The sequence below is a fragment of the Conger conger genome, chromosome 2 (assembly GCF_963514075.1).
Source record: "Conger conger chromosome 2, fConCon1.1, whole genome shotgun sequence".
NCBI classification, from domain to species: domain Eukaryota; kingdom Metazoa; phylum Chordata; class Actinopteri; order Anguilliformes; family Congridae; genus Conger; species Conger conger.
This window is the reverse complement of record NC_083761.1, coordinates 42,953,968-42,974,066: the sequence shown is the minus strand read 5'-3', so window position 1 is coordinate 42,974,066 and position 20,099 is coordinate 42,953,968. Positions and strand designations below refer to the sequence as shown.

The window sequence follows — 20,099 nt, the reverse complement described above, 5'->3', positions numbered from 1 at the left end:
ACTCCCACATCTCTGGTTGTATTTGCACAGAAATACCCACATGCACAGTTGTGCACTATCATATGTATTAGTTACTGATCTCTTGGTTCTCCATATGTTCATATTCCATTCTGTGTGTTTGTAAAATTGTGATTGAATTGATTTTTTTGTGTGAAAACATTGTTTTACACAGGTTAGATGTGCAGTTGGTGAATGCTAAGGGAATAATTTCCCTTATTGTGTTCTTTTTCATGCATTTTCTCTCCAATTTGTACATGGTGTGTAAATACCACCGCTCATTGCTGCAACTTCAATTTGGGAGAGTGCAAACAAACATCTCTGAAGCACACAATTGCTGCCTCTTATTTATCACACGGCAGTCCGGACACATGAGCTGGAGGCAGACACCAGAACAGGCAGATCCCAGATGCACGACAAGACACACCAACAGCCGCAAAGACTGAGTGACACTATGTGCAGCCCAGCTGGCCACTGTGGGTACTGGCATGATCTGGATTTGATATCTGACCATGAGGTGTGCTAAAACAGTTGAGCCACCCATGTCATTGGCTGTGGCAATATGAACCAATTTTCAACCAAAGAGCTTGAATTATTGTACAGTTATACTGTGTCGGTCCGCCAACTGTAAATTTTGAAACTCTGAATTTAAGGACTATAAACACAGTCAACATGTCAGTGAGCCTTTTAAATGATAGGAAGGGATTTATAATGGTCTTGTAACAATATTTTAACAGAAATCTCACCTATTGTACCTTTAAGATACTTGACATCTTGGGATAGAATAGGAAATTCTATCAGGAAATAAAATACATTTCCTGTCACTCACCCCTTATGTTACCCACCCACTAGAGCCACACCTACAAATGTTCAAATCTAAATGTTGGTAGCATCTGTCAAAGGGCATTTGCCTACTGTAATGAATGCAACGGGTGTTCAATTTGGTATCAGTGCTCATGGATAGACGCTGTGATAGACAAAGATCTAGAAAATATGATTTGATGTTTCCAGATACACTGGACTGACTGATGAAGCAGAGAAGTGTTCATAGAAGGATCTGACTTCGGTGATATCTACATAATGTGTATATTGTCAAGAAGTACAACCAGAACAATGAACAGGTACTGTGGCTGCATGACATAATGGTTTCAGTTTAACATTGTACATTTAATATGGAAAGTGAAGCATATTCTTGCTGGCTATTGTTTACAAGTTGCTATTTCTCTGACGATCAATTTGTTGTAGATGGGAGATGGGATATTGCGCACACTCATTTTGTGAATAATGCAAGTTTGCGATTCTGAAGCGTGCAGAGTGCCACTAATGTAAGTCATTTTTTAACGCTTTTAATAAAATGTTTAGCTTAAAACATAATCATGTAATAGGGATCATGATGCATGTGCACTGTGGTATGTGTAGCCTAAAAGAGTCAGAAGAGCCTAATAAAAAATACAGTGCAGTTCGTAAGTACTTGGACAGTGGTACAATTTCTGTTCTTTTGGCTCTGTACTCCAGCACACTGGATTTGAAATGAAACAATGGATATGGGGTTAAAGTGCAGACAGTGTTTGAGGGTATTTAGTTATTTCTGATTAGTCAGGTGTATTCAATGTGTTGTCTTTTTATCTAGGCTTTTTCATTGCCTTTGGAGTCTGTTATTGGCTGTTTGTCAATATGAGGACCAGGGTATGAGGCCAATGACAGCCAAGGAAGCCATTATGAGGCTAAGAAAAAAAAAAAGAGCCATATATGCCAAAAAATATACTTACCAAAATACCTGTAAATTAGAATTGGCAGACACCAATTAAATTGGGAATATACGTTTTATTGTATATAAGTCAAGGAATCTTGCGAAAAAAGAATTGATTCTAAAACAAACGGTTTGTAGGTCTACGATTCAGTTTTTCCTGCCAAAAAACTTTTGGCTAAGAAAATAATAAAAAATCTGTAGTTTTGGGACCGTACGGGAAAAATGGCAGGACGGCACGTTGCTATCGTGCTACTATAAATAAAATACGTTGCTATAGTGATGTTGCTAGGTACTTAGGTAATTTTCGTAAAATACGCTACCGTCTACCATGATCCATGTGAACGCAGGATAACACCTGTTGCATAAGAGGCTTTTAATAGTGCCATGTTGATTGCAGGCAATTTTACGATCAAAGGAACTACTATATATACACAACTATATACATATATACATATATATACATATACATATATATACAACTATATAACTATATGTATATAGTTTTGAATAAAATGAAACAAAATACATTTTGGCTGAATTTGAATTCAGATTCAAACTACTCTGTGACATCACAGTTGAATCGAACATCTTGGCATTGTGATCTAAATGGTATTACAATATAATATGTATATCTTATCACCAGAAGTGATAGTGGTGGTATTAAACACATACTGTTTTAGTTTCGTTTGATATTTTCTTAATCTAATATTGCTTAATTAAGCTTATTTGGTTTTACTTAAAGTTCTTCAATGGACTGCAGTAGGTTTCCCTCTGATCCTGGTAAGAATTTAATGAGAAAGTTGAAAAATGTTTCTTGAAAGCTTACAATTGTAATGAAAAATCAGTGTTTTCAACATGGAAGGTTTATATACATTTAACCCGCAGGTTGAAGAACACCTTTAGCTTGTGAGCCATGACATAGTCAGCTAGCTAAAACAGGCCAATTAAATATCAGGCTATGATCACATACTGTACCCCAATTATGTATTCTGGCTTCCCTGAAGCAAATTGTTTTTCATTTTCAAGTTTGTTGTATACAAATGATATAAACTGGAAATACCCATAATCATAAGTTTGTATCATAACCAACATTTATTTATACATGCAGATAAAAAATAACATCAGTTGGTAAATATGCATTAATCTGACCTCCACATAAAGTTATCTTCCAACTAGCTGTTAACTAGGTAACTATCTAGGTTACTTCCCAACAAGCAAATATAATAGGTAACATAGTTAGCTAATTAATGCAAGCGATACACACTACCCTAGCAATTGTTGTCAGTTTACTTTACTGTCAGTCTGGAGTTCACCAAAGTAAATTCTGTGACTTTTTAAAGCTAGTAAAGACGTAGTTAAAAGCAATCGTATTGCTTAAAGGCATACTCCGGCATTTTCCAACATTAAAGGCGTACTATGTAGGATTTCTCACTCCTGGGTTTATATATAAGGCACGCCCCATTCTCAACCCCGCCTCTCCGTTGCAAATGACAGTGTGCCATGATAGCTAAGAAACCGCGGTCAAATTTGATTCGTCCATTAACCTCAGCTTAGTAGTCGTCCATACAGGCCATTGAGCTAGCTATTTAGCTAAGTGACATTACTCCTGTTTGTATTTAGTGAGCTAACTTTAGCTAGACGTTAGCTAGTGGTGACGCTAGCCACTGCAGTGCTGCACAATTCTGTGACATAAGCACGCATACTCACAAACCCATCAATTCATTGTCGCTTTTAGTGTAGTACGGGTTAAGTATGTTTTATTAGTTACAAATATGTATATTTAACTTCATTGGCTATAAGGTGTAGCCTCATCTCTGAAGCCGGACACAACTAAAACTGAAGTTATGAACTGTCTTGCTGTCATGGAACTGGTTGTCAATCAAGCGCTCAGCCGCGCAAAGCATTCTGGACGTTGTAGTATTTGTTTTATTTTGGTTATGGTGGAATAAAACCACATTTTTCTCTGTGAATACGGTGACGTTTCTGATTCTAAATGCTTGTTTGTATCATGGTAACTACCTCCATTAACAAAGATCCAAGATACTGGATCCGAAGTATTCCTTTAACAAAGCGCCTAATTTAAGGTAAAGGATGTATGGAAGTTTATGGTAGTGTGAAGTTGCATGTCTGTCTTAAAACTAGCAGTTTGGTCCAGTCCAAATACCAATTTTTCTAAATTAATTTCTTAAGAACTAATGAGGAGAAAAGTATTTGCCATCCAGTTTGATATCTTACATTTCCCCCAATTTGGAAAACACATCAGGGTGTAAATAGAACTTTATATGTGCACACCCTTGATACCCTGCTGAAAAAAACAGCTCAAGCTAGGTTTTGAAACAGCTGATTGCTAGCAGATTGACCAATTTAGACCAGCTCCAAACTCAACATGGTTCGACCAGTTGAAGCTATGTTTTGAAATGGCTGGTAGCTGATAATTTCAAGCTGGTTATAGCAGGATTTTATACCAGTGTATCCCTCTTTTGATGTCCTGCCAAATCTTCCTAATCTTCCAGTACCAAAATTCATATAGCCTATCTATCTGTGACCTATCAAGCATCTCTTCTTATCAGAATTAAATGGGACTTTTTCTATTGTATTTGGGACACTGGATTCAAAATTTCAAAGTTCAAAGTTTTGAATTTTAGTTGTAAGTACTTAAGTATTTAAATATCATTTAACTTATATTTATCTTTCAGGTCTTGAAATGAGCAAACTGCATTTATGGTACCTGTTAATTTCCAAATTCCACAATTTATCCATGATTGTCAGCATAGTTGGGTACTTTGAATAGTTAATGATGGGTTATTCCAAATACACATATATTTTGTGATGTTCATTTTTTGTCCTAGTATTTTTAAGGTACTATTAAATAGACAATTAGGCTGCAAGTGGTGATCTTCAATATTTATCCCTGGTTCCTCATATTATGATCAATATAAAATGAGAAGTGAATTTAGTCATAGATATTGTTTGGAATCTATATATATAAAAATTTGGTAACCACATCATCTTAAAAAAGCTTTATTCTACCCATTAAATTGATTTAAAATTATGTCTGCAGTGTAATCCTTCCAATTTACTAATTTTCTGTAATGCATCACTGAGTCACTTCACATATATTAAAAGACAAGTTCTCTTTTCTACAGTCTCCTGCGGTGATCAACGGAGATCAAAAAGGAAGAAGGTCCAGAGAGAAAACAATGGAGAGCCAAACTGTGCCAGTCAACAACAGCATGAGATTGTCAAGAAGGCATCTCCTTGCGTCAGTTCCACTGGTGCTGGCTGCTCCAACACCAACAGGAAAAGAAAGCGTGCCAAGTCATCATGCCCTCCAAAGGTGGAAATCAGCCCCTCCTATTCTGGGCACTTGGCAAAATTGATTTGCCCTCCACAGTTTATAGACCTCACCAATGTCAGCTCCTCCAGCTCAGAAAAGAAGAGGAAATGCTTGAAAAACCCTTCTATTGTGGACCTCACTGGGCTGAGCTCCTGTGGCTCAGAGTGGAAGAAAAGCCAGTACCTCTCATTTGGAAAGATCTCGGTTTCCCCCTCCAGCTCTGGCCAGAGCTCCACCTCGTCCCTGCTCCAGGACTTGCTGTCAGACTGTCCCTCTGGGGCATCAAGTGGAATTGATTACAAAGGTTAGAATAGACAAAAATATCCTGTATTAGACAGTGCACATAAAGGTTCCATATATTCTTTCATCAGGAATGTTCTGGTTACATTCTTTCTCCAGCACCATGCTGCTGGTCTCACAAGTTTCCTGAAAAATGTATATTATTTAAATTAGATTCGTTAAGTGAGAACACCACTTGTATGTATTTCTTTCCTATCATTCTCAACAGTGTTTGAGGCGAAATACCGTGAAGAGCACTTACTAGGATATGGTGGCTTTGGCAGCGTGTGGGCTGGCTACAGAAAGGGGGACTTACTGCCGGTACAGACTACTTCCTTTTCTTAATCTCTATGAATATATAATATTAATATAATATTAACAGCTGTCGATATCCTTGATCTGTCTTGAAGAAAGTGGATAAAAAATGTTGTTAACTGGTTTTATTTTTGTTTTAGGTTGCAGTAAAACACATCCCCCGACACAATGTGACCTGGATTACTATGGTAGGTTTCCGAAGATGCAGTTATATATCGCAGGTTTGGTGAATTTAGAATTGAGATATTCCAGAATGTAACACAGGAGCTGTTTTATTCCCCAGGGTATATTAAGACTGCCTTTGGCAGTGCCTGTGTTTGACTCCCTGACTGCACCGCTCTGATCCTCCCGACAGTAGCTGTGTTTGATTCCCATCATAGACTCTGGGAGGGAGGCAGCAGGAGGTCCCTCTGGAGGTGGCCATCCTGAATATAGTGGGGAGTGGAAACCCAGCACCCAAGGGTATCGTGTGCCTCCTTGACTGGTGTAATCTGCCAACGGAGGTGCTGTTGGTTCTAGAGCGGCCTCAGCCCTGTGAGGACCTATTTGATTACATTTCAAAAGGAAGGGTTCACCTGGAAGAGGAAGAAGCAAAGGTAACTGACTGCACAAAAGGTTCACCTCTTCATTGCAGCAGTGCAAATAACAAAAACAGTCAACTGCTACACATTATAGATCAGGGATAGCCCATTATAGATCAGATGAACCAGGTGCTGGAGCCCTTGTAGGCATATCCTCTGGAATATTTACTGTATATCTAGAAGAGGGCAGAGGAGCAGACTGACAGTCTGCTGTATGTTTAAAGAGCCACAGCTCACATAGCAGGACACCATGTGTCCAGTAGTTGTTTTTTGTCTAAAGAAACATCCTGCATCAAGATCAAATTTTTACACCAAATGCTTGGAGCTGAATATATTTACAGCATGTGCCCACATCCCCAACCACTCCCCTGATCATGTTTCTCACTGATGTCCTTTGCAGGTGATCATGAGGCAGCTTTTGGAGGCTGTGCAGTTGATCCACAATAGGGGTGTGGTGCACAGAGACCTGAAGCCAGAGAATGTGCTGATAGAGTCAGGCTCCGGCTATCTGCATGCACATCTGATAGATTTTGGCTGTGCCAACCTTATGGAACAGAGCCCCTTCACACACTTCCGTGGTGAGAGAATTATGGCCACACCAACCTGATGTCACCACTTTGAAATTTTTCATGAAGATTTGTGCCATCAGATTTAATTTAAATGATACCTAAATTGAATACATCTGTTTGAATACATTGAATTGCCTTTTAAGTAATTAGCCGAATTCATGGTTGTTGTTTTTATTTAACCATTTCTGTGTGGATTTTGATGTACGCGCAGAAATGGTGAATTGAAGATTAATTAGTTGTGTCTTTGCCAAAGGTACCGCGCTCTACACAGCTCCAGAGTGGTTCACTGAGAACAAGCTGGATGGAGTCTCCTCCACGGTGTGGCAGCTGGGAATGATTCTGTACGAAATGCTGCATCTGGAAAGGCCTTTCAGCAACATAAAGCAGATTATTGAGAACCCGCTGATGCTGCGGCACGGTCTCTCTGCAGGTAAACAGCGATGAGGCAGAACAGGGTACCCTTCTGACAGAAAATCCCACAGGAACTTTGGGTGAAAGCAGTCGGGTGTTCCAAATGATCACCAGCGTGCCTTACCTGGCTGGCGTCTGACTGTCAAGTCACTTTCCCTGTGTTTTATTTTCCAGCACATGATACTGTTATCTGTTAACTGGATTTGAGTGTTGCCCCTCAACCACCTCCTATGTGTTTCTGTTGACCTTTCAGAGTGCCAGGACCTTCTACGGTGGTGCCTTGAAAAACGACCTCAGGGCAGACCTACCGTGGAGGAGATTGGGCAACACCCCTGGCTGCATTGAGGGGCACAGATTTTGTGCCCCTCCCTCACCCCCCCCCCCCCCCCCAACCAGAACACCCACACCCCTACCTCTACCCCTACCCCCTACCCCCAACCCCTCACAGTGCGAAGACCTGCAATGATGGTGCCTTCACATAGCAGCACAGAAGGCAGGTGACCATGGAGGAGATTCTTCAATGCCCCTACCATTGTAAGATTGCCTTAAATCATTTTTCACTTTTAACAATTAGTAAAAAAAAAAAGCAGCATTAATAATATAGATATGCTCATTTGTATGATTGTTCCTCTGCTTTCTTATTGGTTCTTTCCTCAATTAGAAATGACCAGTCTTGAGATGATCAACACTCAGCCTTTGATTTGGGGAAGGTGCAGATGAGTGCAAGGATGCCAGTCAGGTCAGTATGAATGGTCATCCCGAGCAACTGAAATCCTCCCTTGTTGACACTAGACTGTGCTGTCAGCACTAGCATAGTCCAGATTTGTTACCCAACCGTGGCACCTATCCATGCACCAGATCAGTGCATTCACACAATGAGCCAACCAGCAGCCTCTCAATGACATACGACTATGTACAAATTGAGTAGTACTTAGAATCAATGTGTTGAAAGTGTCTTTGTCTTAACATTTAAAGCAAGAGTCCCTTATTTACTAATACTATAGGAATGTCTGGCTGCATATTGCCTAGTAACAAAAACATGCCTGGGTGGCAGCTGAAAATATTCCTTAAATGCTTTCAATTGACTCCAACTTTGAGAGACTCCCGCCCCTACACCCCACTTTAATAACTTTCCAACCTATGACTTATTCTCATACTTTTACTCAATCGTGCCAATGAACAACTAGCCAACCCACCCAGAGATTTCCCATTAATCTGATCCTTACTTAGATAATGAAACGGGCAGTTCACAAACTTCATATCCTTTGTTACGTTTACAACCATCCTACTCGCACGGGCGTCTGGGACGCGTAGTTCAAAACACGCGAAGGAAAGAAGGATCACATGTAACTAGCTAGGAGCCATATTTTAATAAAGCAGTTTATATTAAAATACTCCCACTCAGATCATTTTTTGCACACGGAATTTTCGCGGTGAACTGCAAAGGAAATGAGGCGTAGACCTCTTGTGCCTCGGCTTATAACTCCCACAAACTGCAGCGAAAATGGAATGATGAACAGCCCAGCAGGTTGGTAGCATACACGGGTAGTTTCTATAAATTAGAACGTGGCTTCGCTGGCCTAGTCACCTTACTGTAAGAGCCAGCCAATACCAGTTATAACCATGTACCGTAATGTAATATCCATATTCACTGGCAGGATTGTGGCTGTTCATGCAATGATATACGGAGTATTAATGTTGATTGTCAATAACCTAACAGATTTACAAAATTGCAAAAGGCAAGTTGCGCGCTAGTTCATTGAGTTTGCAAACTAGCGCGCGGGTCGCTAATTTACGTTAGCTAGTCGGTTTGAGAGTGAAAGTGAGCGCTTAGCAATTAAGCGTAAACTCGTTGCTCTGGTAGCTATCTATAGCATGTAAGGCCATTGTAGTAATTGGTTTAACGAAGGAAAAGTATATTGCTTATTGCCTATTTCCGGTTTAGCTAACCGGTATGCCGAATCATTACTGCTACCATGGCAATATTGCTAACCTACTAAAAAGTATGAACTATGAAGAAGAAACGCATGGACACTTTGAGAATCAGAGGACGTACGGATATCCTGATAGAACTTAACGTACCATATTCATAGAAAACCAGAGAGAGCAAATTTAAATGATAAACTATTAAAAGTGATATGAAGAGGTCATGATAAAAAGAGTTAAAACTGAATTCATAAACTCATAAAACACATTTAAAATTAGTTATGTTAAATGATGCACTTAACAGAATTGCAAGCACATGAAATTAATACTTTCCAGGACAGTGTGCAGGGTTCTATGCTAATATTTTTTCCTAGGAGTCCAAGTGCTCCTAAATTTCAGGAACAAATTGCCTTAAAGTGGGAGCACTGTAGAGCCCTGATGTGAAGTGAGAAGTGTATTCGCGGTTTACCTCACATTTGACATACTTCTCGTCTGTATTCTTTTAGGCATCAAAGCTTCTTCACCCTCAATTGGCCATGATGGGAATGGTAATGCAGAGGGGGAGGAGTCTGTACCTTCTCCTGGAAACCACAGTACATCAGATGAAGAGTGGCACCCCACTACTGACAGACCACAAGCAGGTGTGCATTTATTTCAATACTGGGTCAAAGCATTTTATTCAATTCCAAGTGTATGTTATAAGTCCTTCCATCTTTGATTTGGCAAAAAAATACCCTAACTTGTTCAAATCAATAATGAAAATGTCACAATTGACAGACTTTGACAGAAGAGGTTTTCTGCAGTCTTTATGGTTTGTATAAGGATAATAGGTGTCACTCAGTGCTTTATCTGTCACCCTCTCATGAGTAGTTTGCTACACATGATGCTGGATTTAAAATCAGCCCATGATGATTCTTCGGGTATAGGTTGTTTTGCTTTTTCTTAATATTTACAACTTCACAAGATGAGGTACTGAGTGCTGTGTGTGTAGGTGACTGATTGAGGTACTGTGTGCTGTCTGTGTGTAGATGATGCAAAGCCAATAAGAAGAAAGACAAGGAAACACGACAACCATCTGCTCAGGTGTCCTCTTCAGGGCTGCAATGGAAATGACGATGTTGGTACTGAAAAGCAACAGCAGGAAGAAGTGGAGGCTAGAAATGATGATCACTTCTGTGAGTGAGAATGATCTGATGTAGTGTAATACTACATACTTATGCCCCATTTTTGTCTGGTATGCATAATTTGAATGCCAATCCTCTTTTCACTTTGTTTATTTATTGTCATTTCCTTCATCACTCTTTTACCACACTCCTTATTTATAGTTCTGAATTGCTAATTGAATGATCAACTATGAACTCATGGTTTTTATTATTTGTTTGGTTAGTATTGATATGTACAGATTATTTGCCTTGCAAACGCATATCTGTTTTTTTGTGGATCCTGAAATGAGTCATTTGTCACCCATTGCAGACTGCGAGGAGTGCCAGTCTTTCTACTTGGAAGAGTGTGAAACCCATGGCCCTCCTTCCTTCACCCACGACTCCCCGATTCCATTTGGGGTTCCTCAGAGAGCCCTGCTCACTCTGCCCCCAGGCCTAATGGTTGGATGTTCCAGCATCCCAGGGGCAGGCCTGGGGGTGTTTAACCAGCGAGAGCTTGTGCCTGTTGGAATGCATTTCGGACCATTTGAGGGAGAGGTGACCAGCAGGGAAAAAGCCCTTGAGAGTAGCTACGCATGGGCGGTAAGTCAGTGGTAATGTGCACAACAGACTGAGTCATGTTTGGGTGTGTAACGATAGTGTCCGTTTCTCACATTTCCATAGAACAAAGACTATAGAGCGGAGAATTTTATTTGCCAGTCTGTTAATATGCATGACTGCAAGTGTCGATACAAATACGGGCAACTAGATTGTCAACATGTCGCTTGTTATAGATCAGGTTGTTATAGTTAATTATTATAGGACGTGGCTGTGTTTTCCAGTTTGTACAGCATGAAATATATTGCATGGCAGAACCCACCAGTGTGATTAATCTCACGGAGCCCCATACTTTCCTTAGATCTGCAGGAAGGAGGGTGTGTATGAATATATTGACGGTTCACGAGACTCTTACTCCAATTGGATGAGGTAAGTGAAGCCTGAATCGCTCACGTTGACTTCTCTTACCCCAGTTGCCAAATTGTTATTAGAGGACCAGCAATAGGTTTGCATAACCGCCCAACCAAAAGTGTGCCAGAGTTGGCCTTCAATGGTGATTGTCAGCCACCAACAATCACACTGGATTTTCCAGGTCTTGTTTACTGGGATTCTATGTAAACTAGCTTTGATTTGCCTGTTATGTATTACATTACTTTACATTTAATTTAGCAGATGCTTTTATCCAAAGTGACATACAAGAAATTGCATCTAGGGTGGAACTCTTTACTATATTATACACCCATTTGTAGTAACCATAGTAATGTTATCTCCTTTTGAGATATGTGAACTGCGCCCGCAATAAAGAGGAGCAGAATCTGGTGGCTTTCCAGCGCCAGGGCGGTGTCCTGTATCGGTGCTGCCGCCCCATCACCCCAGGACAAGAGCTGTTGGTGTCGTGTGCTGACCATTACAGCAAGGAGCTGGGAGCCATCTGCAATTCCCTGTGGATCAAAAAGTGCACTACTGCAGGTATCTAATCGGGAAGTCTTTGCGTCGTTCAGTGCAATGCATGGGGGTTTACACGATGTCTCTTTTCTGCGTCATGCTGACTCAGTAGTATGGCTTGGTCCTCATCGCAGTGGGATGAATTTAGTGTACTGGGGATTCCTGGCTTCCCCTGGGGAGAATGAAAGGCAAAGTGCCCACGGAGGCCATAGACCAGCAGAATCATTCACTTTGGCTTCGCCCTCTGAACTCTCTTTCTCCTCCCCCCCCCCCCCCCAGCTGCAAATTTGGAGAAGCCCGCTCAGGTCTTCAAGTGTCCCCAGTGCAAGTTTTCTTCCAGTGCAGAGCACCGCGTCCAGAGACACGTGGAACAGTCCCACTCGCGGACCGCTAAAGCCAGGGGAGAGTCAGGGGAGAGGTCACACTCCTGCTGCGAGTGCGGGCAGAGCTTCGGCTCGCTGTGCGACCTCCGGAAACACGAGCGGACCACCCACACGGGCGGGGAGTCCCACTGCTGCTCCGAGTGCGGGCAGAGCTTCAGCCAGCTGATCGGCCTGAAAAGACACAAGCAGCGGCACTCCAGGGAGAGACCCCACGCCTGCACCCAGTGCGATAAGACGTTCTGCTGGTCTGCCGGCCTGCAAAGGCACGCGCAGAGCCATGTGACCGACAAGTCCTACCTCTGCGCCGTGTGCGAGAAGTGCTTTAACCAGTCGGGGGATCTGAAGAGGCACCAGAAAATTCACACGGGGGAGAGGCTGTACCTGTGCACCGACTGCGGGAAGAGTTTCAACCGGTTCAGCAGCCTCCGGCAACACCAGCGCGTTCACACCGGGGAGAAGCCGTACTGCTGCACGCACTGCGGTAAATGCTTCTCGTACTCGGAGCAGCTGAAGGTTCACGTACGGACGCACACGGGAGAGAAGCCGTTCCTCTGCACAGAGTGCGGCGAGAGCTTTCGGCAGTCGGGAGATCTGAAACGTCACGAGCGGAAACACACGGGGGTGAGGCCCTGCCGCTGCGATGAGTGCGGAAAGAGCTTCAGCCGCCCAAACAGCCTTAAAGCGCACCAGCTACTGCACAAAGGGGAGAGACCGTATCACTGCCCTCAGTGCGACAAGTGTTTCATTCGGACTGGCCATCTGAGAAGACACCTTAAAAAAATGCACTCATCAGAATTTGCTGTGTGTATATAAGCCTTTTTTTCCAGATGAATTTGCATGATGCACAACCCAAAATATGTACCATCAGCGCTGTGTATTACAATATTGCTACCTCAAGGAAAAGATGTGGCCTAATTGTGAAATGATAAATCCTATGCAACTACTACTAGTTATTTGTAAGTCCGCTGCCTAATACTGTACTGTGGTGGATGTAAGCATGCAATATATTTGTATGTTAACAACCATAATGACTGTTTCATATTGTGTTTATGGTATTTATAATTTACATTCCTGGAATCTATGCTCGTCACAGTGTTTGGTTTAACTGGTGGGACATTGTTACACCTCTGTAGCCATATCCACACTGTTAATGGCAGTATTTTGTAATTACAATTGAAAAATAAAATTGAATTTCAGAACTTCAGTGTTGACATTATTAAATTAATGTAAACGCATTGTATTATATCCACATAATACTCAGTACTATCAGCTATAGCCAGTTCATCTCTTATGTTATCTCATCAATCTTGTAGGTTTTGATGAAAGCTAATGTAGTAAACAGTGGTGGATATTTTTACTTATCGACTTCTTAATTTTTTAACCCCCCTAACGAGGTAAAGGAAATCTGTCTTTACCTCCCAGTTGATTATTCAGATTGTTGGTACAATTGTTAATCATGGAAAATTATTGAAAACCTGTTGAGAGCAATGATCAATTGAAAGGTAAGTTTGATTCTGGTATCAACGGCATTTTAGAGGGGAAAAACATTGGTGTCAAAAGGGTAACACTGTGACAAGCTTACCTGAATCTTAAAATCCCTGTATAGTCATGTTGTATTATGAAATTAAGAAAAAGAAATCTTGATCACTGGTGTCAAAACACGTAACTGAAAATGTAAGCTTCAGGGTTCTGAAATAATTAACAATGAACACATTCTGAAAAAAAACATTACCATGGTCAACCATGTGCGCATAGGACTAAGTAGTTTTTAACCCTTATCATACTAAAATGTACGCAAAATCTTTATTAAAGTTGGTTCGTTTAGGCCTTTACATATAGATAGCTACAATTGGAGTGTTTAAAAGCAGCATTAACCCTTGATACAGTTGATCCTCATCGTGTTTTCAATTAAGAGTTAAGACTTGGTTATGACACTGGCCTGATTGTGATTTCCTTTTCTTCACACCCAGGGTCCAGTCGCACATTGGTTTCTTACAGGTATAAATACACAAAGGTTTCCAATAAGCACACAAACATAAAAAATGTTTTCACAATTAGACCGCTACCTCTATTTCAGCACATCGCTATTTATTTATGACTGTAAATTATGTATAATGTATACTTGATTCAGAGTGAAACCATTAAAATGGAACAAATTCATTTTTCTCCCCTTCCATGTTTCCAATGCAAATTACAGAGGGGAAACTTTTACCAAAAATTAAAAATAAATGTCCTCATAGTAATGCTTGCTTAGTGCAGGATTAGTTAGAATTTCCCCTTGGTTGAGGCAGATATCTGGACCGAGTTCCCGCAACATTATCACAATATCAAGGCATTTAATATCTGAACACCTCACCAACGAAAAGTAAAATGTACAATTCAAGGTGCTTGTTAAAAAAGCTGTATGATACAGTAAGAAAACAGCTTTAAATCTAGTCTATTACATCATTGCACTGCTATACTTGATATCCTCATGTTTTGTCTTGGTTTGATGTTTTCCTGCACATATTTCAAGCATGCTACCACACCACATTTTACAGGTGTGACTTTTCCCTTTGCCTCTGTACAAAATGGCTTGCTTGTGATGTTTGTGAATATTACTAGGTAAAAACTTACATAGGCTCTCGAAAATATCACTTTTTACAGTAACTATTTTTGAGAGACTCACAAGCACTACACACCATCAGATACAGTATGTTACTGAAGTGGTACTGGGAAGGTTAGTACATATCAGTAGTTCGGTTGCAATGGTAGAGGTATGCGGGTGACATTTGGCTGGAAGTCCCAACTGTGGTTCTCCTCTGCCAGTCTCATCTATGTCTCCTTTTGAAAAACCTTGAAAAAAAAAAAAAAGCAAAAAACAAAACTGCTTTCCAGGGATTTACCATTGTCAGGTCCATCCTAGGGTTGTTGAAGTTGGCAAGTGCATTTCCAATGCAGTGAGTCTCTATTGCCAAGCAACAAATGACGGCAGGAGTGTATGACCACAGTAGGTAACAGTTTAGCAGAGGAAATGGATAGAGTCGGTTTTCCCTTTCAATACAAAAGGTAGATCAAGTATCAATAAAACAGGAATTTATGAAACTGCTGTAATACACTGAGGGAGATTAATGTGCTTTACTATGATATACTGCCAAACCTGCATGGCTGCCATGTTGGTTGTCTTCACACCCAATCCACTGTCCACTTGCAGCTGGGTTTAGAGACATGTTTGTGCCTGGCTCCCTGAACAATTGTCAAAGGACTGGCCATACACCGTGATGACAGTATCCATGATGATTAACATGCAAACTCTACGTATCATTTGATACACAAAAGGCCTGCTTCAGTTGCACAGTCTGAATGCAGGTTTGGAATTAATGGCATTTCAGGCATTCTCAATGCAAGGTGGTGGCCACAGACTTCATTAGTCATTAGTCGCTTTTCCAATGTGCTGGCCAGCTTGTACTAGTGTACATGTAACACAACAAATGTTCTAGATAAGTCAAAGAATAGGGGACCCTGCCCTACTGATATTGCACTATTTTTAGTAAAGCACAATAGAAGACATTCTTCAGTTTACCTTCGCTTTCACCTTGTTCAGTGCTCTGTGTAATCATACATTTTCAGCACCAGTCGAATCAATGATAAAATGTGAACAGAAAATTGAATACATTTGGCTTATTCAATACAATAAAATGTACAATGTGCTGTGGCGTCTCTACACTTAGTTGGCGGTATTGCATTCTTATCTCTCATTGGCTTTCTCCGAAGCACTGCAGTTAATGAAGAAAATTAGTTTTGAATCGCTCAAACTTTGATAGATATTATTTGTAATCCCTTTTAAAATGCTCTGAAAGTAATACAAATTGTTTGTGCAAACTGCACTGTAGCATATGGCGTTTGATGCTGCCGATAATCTGTCCGTGGGGTCGGCCCCACAACCCACAGCCCTGTCAGCATGGCAAGGAACCCCTTCGGGGCATTTCATAGCAGATATTGGCCTGTGGTGTCCGATCGTCTCGGCCCCATGTCTGGTAACACCCAGTGCAGGGTGCAGAAATCATAGCTATGTGTCGATTGGCTAGATATCTGTAGATATTCGTGTCTTAGCTGTAGTAGCGGTCTTGTTATAACTAGGACACTTTTGTAGTAGTTTAGGTATAGCCACATCTTACGAAAATGTCACCAAGAACAAATAAATTAAGAATAAATTAAGAATATTGTCAGAAAAAAACTAATTAAGATTGCTTGCACTGCCTTCTGCTGGACTCGTTTTCATTGAATAATTCTGTGATATAAACTCAGTGAGCACTTCATTAGGTAGACCTGAACACCAGCTTGTTAATGCAAATATTTAATCAGCCAATCATGTGGCAGCAACTAAATGCATAAAAGCATGCAGATGTGGTCAAGAGGTTCAACTATTTTTCATACCAAATGAAAGAATGGGGAGGAAATACGATCTAAGTGACTTTGACTGTGGAATGATTGTTGGTGCCAGACAGGGTGGTTTGAGTATCTCAGAAACTACTGATCTCCTGGGATTTTCACACATGTTCTCTAGAGCTTGTAGAGAATGGTGCCAAAACTGATAATTATACCAGCCTCCCTGATTACCTTCATGTGAGATCAAATATGAAATTGGCAATGACAGAGCCAAACCGTGAACCACATTTTATTTCACGTTCCTCCCGAATTTACTTTTGCAAGTGAGCAGCTAGTGATAGTGCGTTATAAGGGTTTCATAACTGTATCAAACTAGCAAGGTTGAGGCTCAAAATCAACAGTGCTAAGCTTGACAAGCTGATCGGTGCCCCACCAGAATTTCTATCCCAAAAACGCCAGTGTCAATGTGTCTGTTGCAAGACTATACTTTTATCGTATTAATATTTTATATACTTGTACTCCAGCAGAGTACTGAAGGTACTTTTATTTGTAAATTAATATTTTTTCAGAGCTAATTAGGATTAATGCTTCAATGGCCAGACATGCATTCCCTGTGTTCTCATCTCTCATTGCTTATGTTTAAGAAACAAGCTAGCAAGCTAAAGCTAAATAAAAATGAACATAATTTTGCACATGTATACCATGTAAGCAGTTCACAGGTTTGCATTTCCCTCCTAGGGTAGGTTGTGATTCCAGTGCTTTCAAAGTGTATCCAGGAATGCCACTCACAGGAGTGTATTTTTACCAGACATATATGACCCCCCCCCGCCCAAAATAAAAAAATATATAAAATAAAACCAAACAAACAAACCAAAAAAAGAAGCATTTTTTGCAAACCTTTAGTCACTACCTCAACAGATTACACATTGCAGTGAGTGAGATTTTGGCAGAAGTGGACGGCAGAAATTACTAAAAAGCCCTAGTGGGAAGCAATAACACAGCAATAAGGTGAAAATGGGGACATTCTTTACAACAGGTTGGCAATTCCAATGTCAAGGTGCAGGTAAAACCGACTTTTTCAGAGCCAATCCACCGGTGAAGCACGGCACTGCAGTTTAACCATATATGACCTTTGACATAACAGTTCCTTATTTGTTTAGGCTACCACCTCTACCACAATCTCTACCAAAAACTGCTTGCTGACTGCACTTCAAGAGGTTGAAGAGCAACATCTGGTTTGGATCATCAGACTTCTTACACAACAATCATGTAATTACACAAACAATCAAAATCCAAAACAACTTAATGACCTTTAACTGAGAATGTGAGCATTCAAAAATTGCACTGCATATAAGTCCTGAGAAAAAACCAGTACTGTATTGCGCTGCTACCATAGTAACACCAGGAATGAACACCAAAGGGTCCAATCAACATAGGTCTCTGACCTTAGACAATCAAGGATGAATAAGCATAAATAAATGCAGACAACAAACCATTGAAGTCGATGGGGAATTCAAAACAGAGGACTGAGCGGTCAATTCAATACACATACGGATAAGACTCCGTCAAGGCAGCCATAGCTTTCAATCTCCTATCTGAGCCACAGAGAAGCATCATTATTTTAAGCAGATTAATTGGTTACTTGTTTAATTCTTCCAGTTTGCCGAATTCCCACATATGTCATTAGCACACAAACCATCTGAAGCCGTCTATATAACATTCCGAAAGCTTGGAGAAAGCACGGAATTGGTCCCTGCTTTAAACTAATCCTGTTACTCTGCTAAACATGGGTAGGATGTAGCATTTAGGTGAATGGCAATGGCTTTCTCATATGTTACTGCTCTTCAAACTAAGATCGCTGTTGATCTTTAACTAGTAAATCCATATTAATTCGAGTTGAATGCTTGGACATTGTCACACCCTGTTTGTCAGCTGCTAGTAAAAAAATCCCCCCAAAAGTTCCAACTGCCTATTTTGTGGCCTGTACAATATATACATTTGAAATCCAAGCTTCAAATGCCTCTCTCCTTAATCTGCCCCACTACCTTACAGAGTGCTGTCCAGAATGGGCCCTTCCAAATTCTCTCGCTGTATTTTCGCTCACTGAATTTTAAATATATATACTAAAAATATATACAAACCAAACCCATCTCATCTGTACAAACAGGTCCACTGACAGGCGGAGAAAAAAGGGGCACTAGTTTACTAGTTTACTAGATCAAAACCATTCAATTCAGATAATTTACAATGCATTGAAGGACAAGACCAAAATAGACAAACACTGAATAGCCAGGTTCCTCTGTGTTGTTATTTTCAGTACCTTGGCCTTCATGGAGGCAAGTCAGCAAAACAAACAGGCAGCCAGCAGTGGCAGTATTCCCAGCGAGTAAATAAAATGGATGCCCCCTCCACTCGTAAAACAAAAAACACATAAGACAAAAGGATGTCCACATTCCACAATTAAATGAGCCTTTTGAGAAATGATATTCAACAATAGGTGCCTGAACACACATAAAAGCAAACCAGGAACCGGACTGTTGGACAGGTAACATCCTGGGCTGGATGAAGGCCAAAGGGAGGAGAAGGCGTCGGATGCAATGCCATTTCCTTATTTTAACCCCGCATCCCCAGTGCAGCTTCTTTCAGGATCCCTTTCAAAGAGTCTTTCTCTTCTCCATGTTTCTCGCAATCCGTCAGCCAAAGGTATTTAAAATGATGACCAGGGTAAAGGCATCTCTCATCTTCGTTTAGCTTTTATGAGGGGTCAGAGGTCTTCAGTGCTTCCACCTTGGATTCCAAATCTGTTATCTGAGAGGGGGACAGAAGGCAAAAATGAGAAATTCTGCTGTAGCAGTGTCTTCACATAGGAAAGGGGTATGGTGAGGAAATGGAAGACAGACTGGTACTCAGTGCTTGAATTGGGCCAGTACCCACTGGAAGCCTACTTTTGTTTGTTTTTTCCCATATTCACAATGATACTTCTTATTACGTACCGCTGCTTAATAGTGGATCTAGGCATGCATCCTAGTTCTTTACCACAATAAGACTATTATTGGAATATACTTAAAATCAATAATTCTGGAGCTGACTGTATATCTTCTATTTCCAGAGAAGGAGATTAGAAGGAACTGGGACTCCCTTTGAACCCAATACATGCGCTATAGGATAAATTACGACTTGTGTTCCCTCGGGCAAAGAATGCAAATAGATGAGGAGGTGACCATGAGGGCACTGCTAGATTTGGAACACTCCTGACCAATTCCAATGAGACCCCTGTTGTTGGCTGACTATCGGGTGTCCATCAGCTTGCTGTATTCCCTGCCTTAAACAGAGCAAGGGGAAATTTGATTAATAATTTCACACTGTAAAATGGTGCTATTTGCAGGCCAGTCTGGTTACCATGTCTTTAACTAAGTGGATCAATTATGACAGTGAACGCCCAAGTAATTATCAGTTTGAATTTGCGGCAGAGAATGGTTGTATTTGGTTTGCTGACAAAATTTTGTAGTTGCAGTTTACTCCCAGTCTGCTTCAATGG

The 20,099-nt window shown here is 40.8% G+C and overlaps 3 protein-coding genes across 7 annotated transcripts in view; 2 read left to right on the top strand and 1 right to left on the bottom strand.

Annotated features, from left to right (window-relative positions):
• Nucleotides 1–1,671: 1,671 nt before the first annotated feature.
• On the top strand, nucleotides 1,672–7,584 carry LOC133121224 (serine/threonine-protein kinase pim-1-like). The gene is made up of 7 exons (XM_061230425.1): nucleotides 1,672–1,683; nucleotides 5,142–5,388; nucleotides 5,593–5,684; nucleotides 6,059–6,274; nucleotides 6,660–6,837; nucleotides 7,082–7,258; nucleotides 7,493–7,584. The coding sequence occupies exons 1-7, from the start codon at nucleotides 1,672–1,674 to the stop codon at nucleotides 7,582–7,584; spliced, it is 1,014 nt and encodes a 337-aa protein (XP_061086409.1).
• Nucleotides 7,585–8,535: 951 nt separating this feature from the next.
• On the top strand, nucleotides 8,536–13,334 carry LOC133120090 (histone-lysine N-methyltransferase PRDM9-like). Its single transcript, XM_061230223.1, has 7 exons — nucleotides 8,536–8,767; nucleotides 9,672–9,806; nucleotides 10,194–10,340; nucleotides 10,639–10,910; nucleotides 11,227–11,294; nucleotides 11,644–11,834; nucleotides 12,090–13,334. The coding sequence occupies exons 1-7, from the start codon at nucleotides 8,689–8,691 to the stop codon at nucleotides 13,004–13,006; spliced, it is 1,809 nt and encodes a 602-aa protein (XP_061086207.1). The 5' UTR covers nucleotides 8,536–8,688; the 3' UTR covers nucleotides 13,007–13,334.
• Nucleotides 13,335–14,256: 922 nt separating this feature from the next.
• The window catches only part of ppp1r9ba (protein phosphatase 1, regulatory subunit 9Ba), a 49,696-nt gene continuing 43,853 nt past the window's right edge, over nucleotides 14,257–20,099 (bottom strand). For all 5 annotated transcript variants that reach the window (XM_061230164.1, XM_061230198.1, XM_061230180.1 and 2 more), the window contains exon 11: nucleotides 14,257–19,369. In XM_061230164.1, the coding sequence (XP_061086148.1) occupies nucleotides 19,316–19,369 (54 nt within the window). In that variant the 3' untranslated portion in view covers nucleotides 14,257–19,315. The remainder of the gene's footprint in view (nucleotides 19,370–20,099) is intronic.

Excerpts from the sequence above, each read along its gene's own strand:
- LOC133121224 (XM_061230425.1), top strand. Across the intron at positions 5,389-5,592 it reads AAGTGGAATTGATTACAAAG|TGTTTGAGGCGAAATACCGT; the intron begins GTTAGAATAGAC and ends CATTCTCAACAG. Across the intron at positions 6,838-7,081 it reads CCCCTTCACACACTTCCGTG|GTACCGCGCTCTACACAGCT; the intron begins GTGAGAGAATTA and ends TCTTTGCCAAAG.
- LOC133120090 (XM_061230223.1), top strand. The coding sequence starts at position 8,689 with ATGAGGCGTAGACCTCTTGTGCCTCGGCTTATAACTCCCACAAACTGC. Across the intron at positions 10,341-10,638 it reads TAGAAATGATGATCACTTCT|ACTGCGAGGAGTGCCAGTCT; the intron begins GTGAGTGAGAAT and ends CACCCATTGCAG. Across the intron at positions 11,295-11,643 it reads TCTTACTCCAATTGGATGAG|ATATGTGAACTGCGCCCGCA; the intron begins GTAAGTGAAGCC and ends TCTCCTTTTGAG.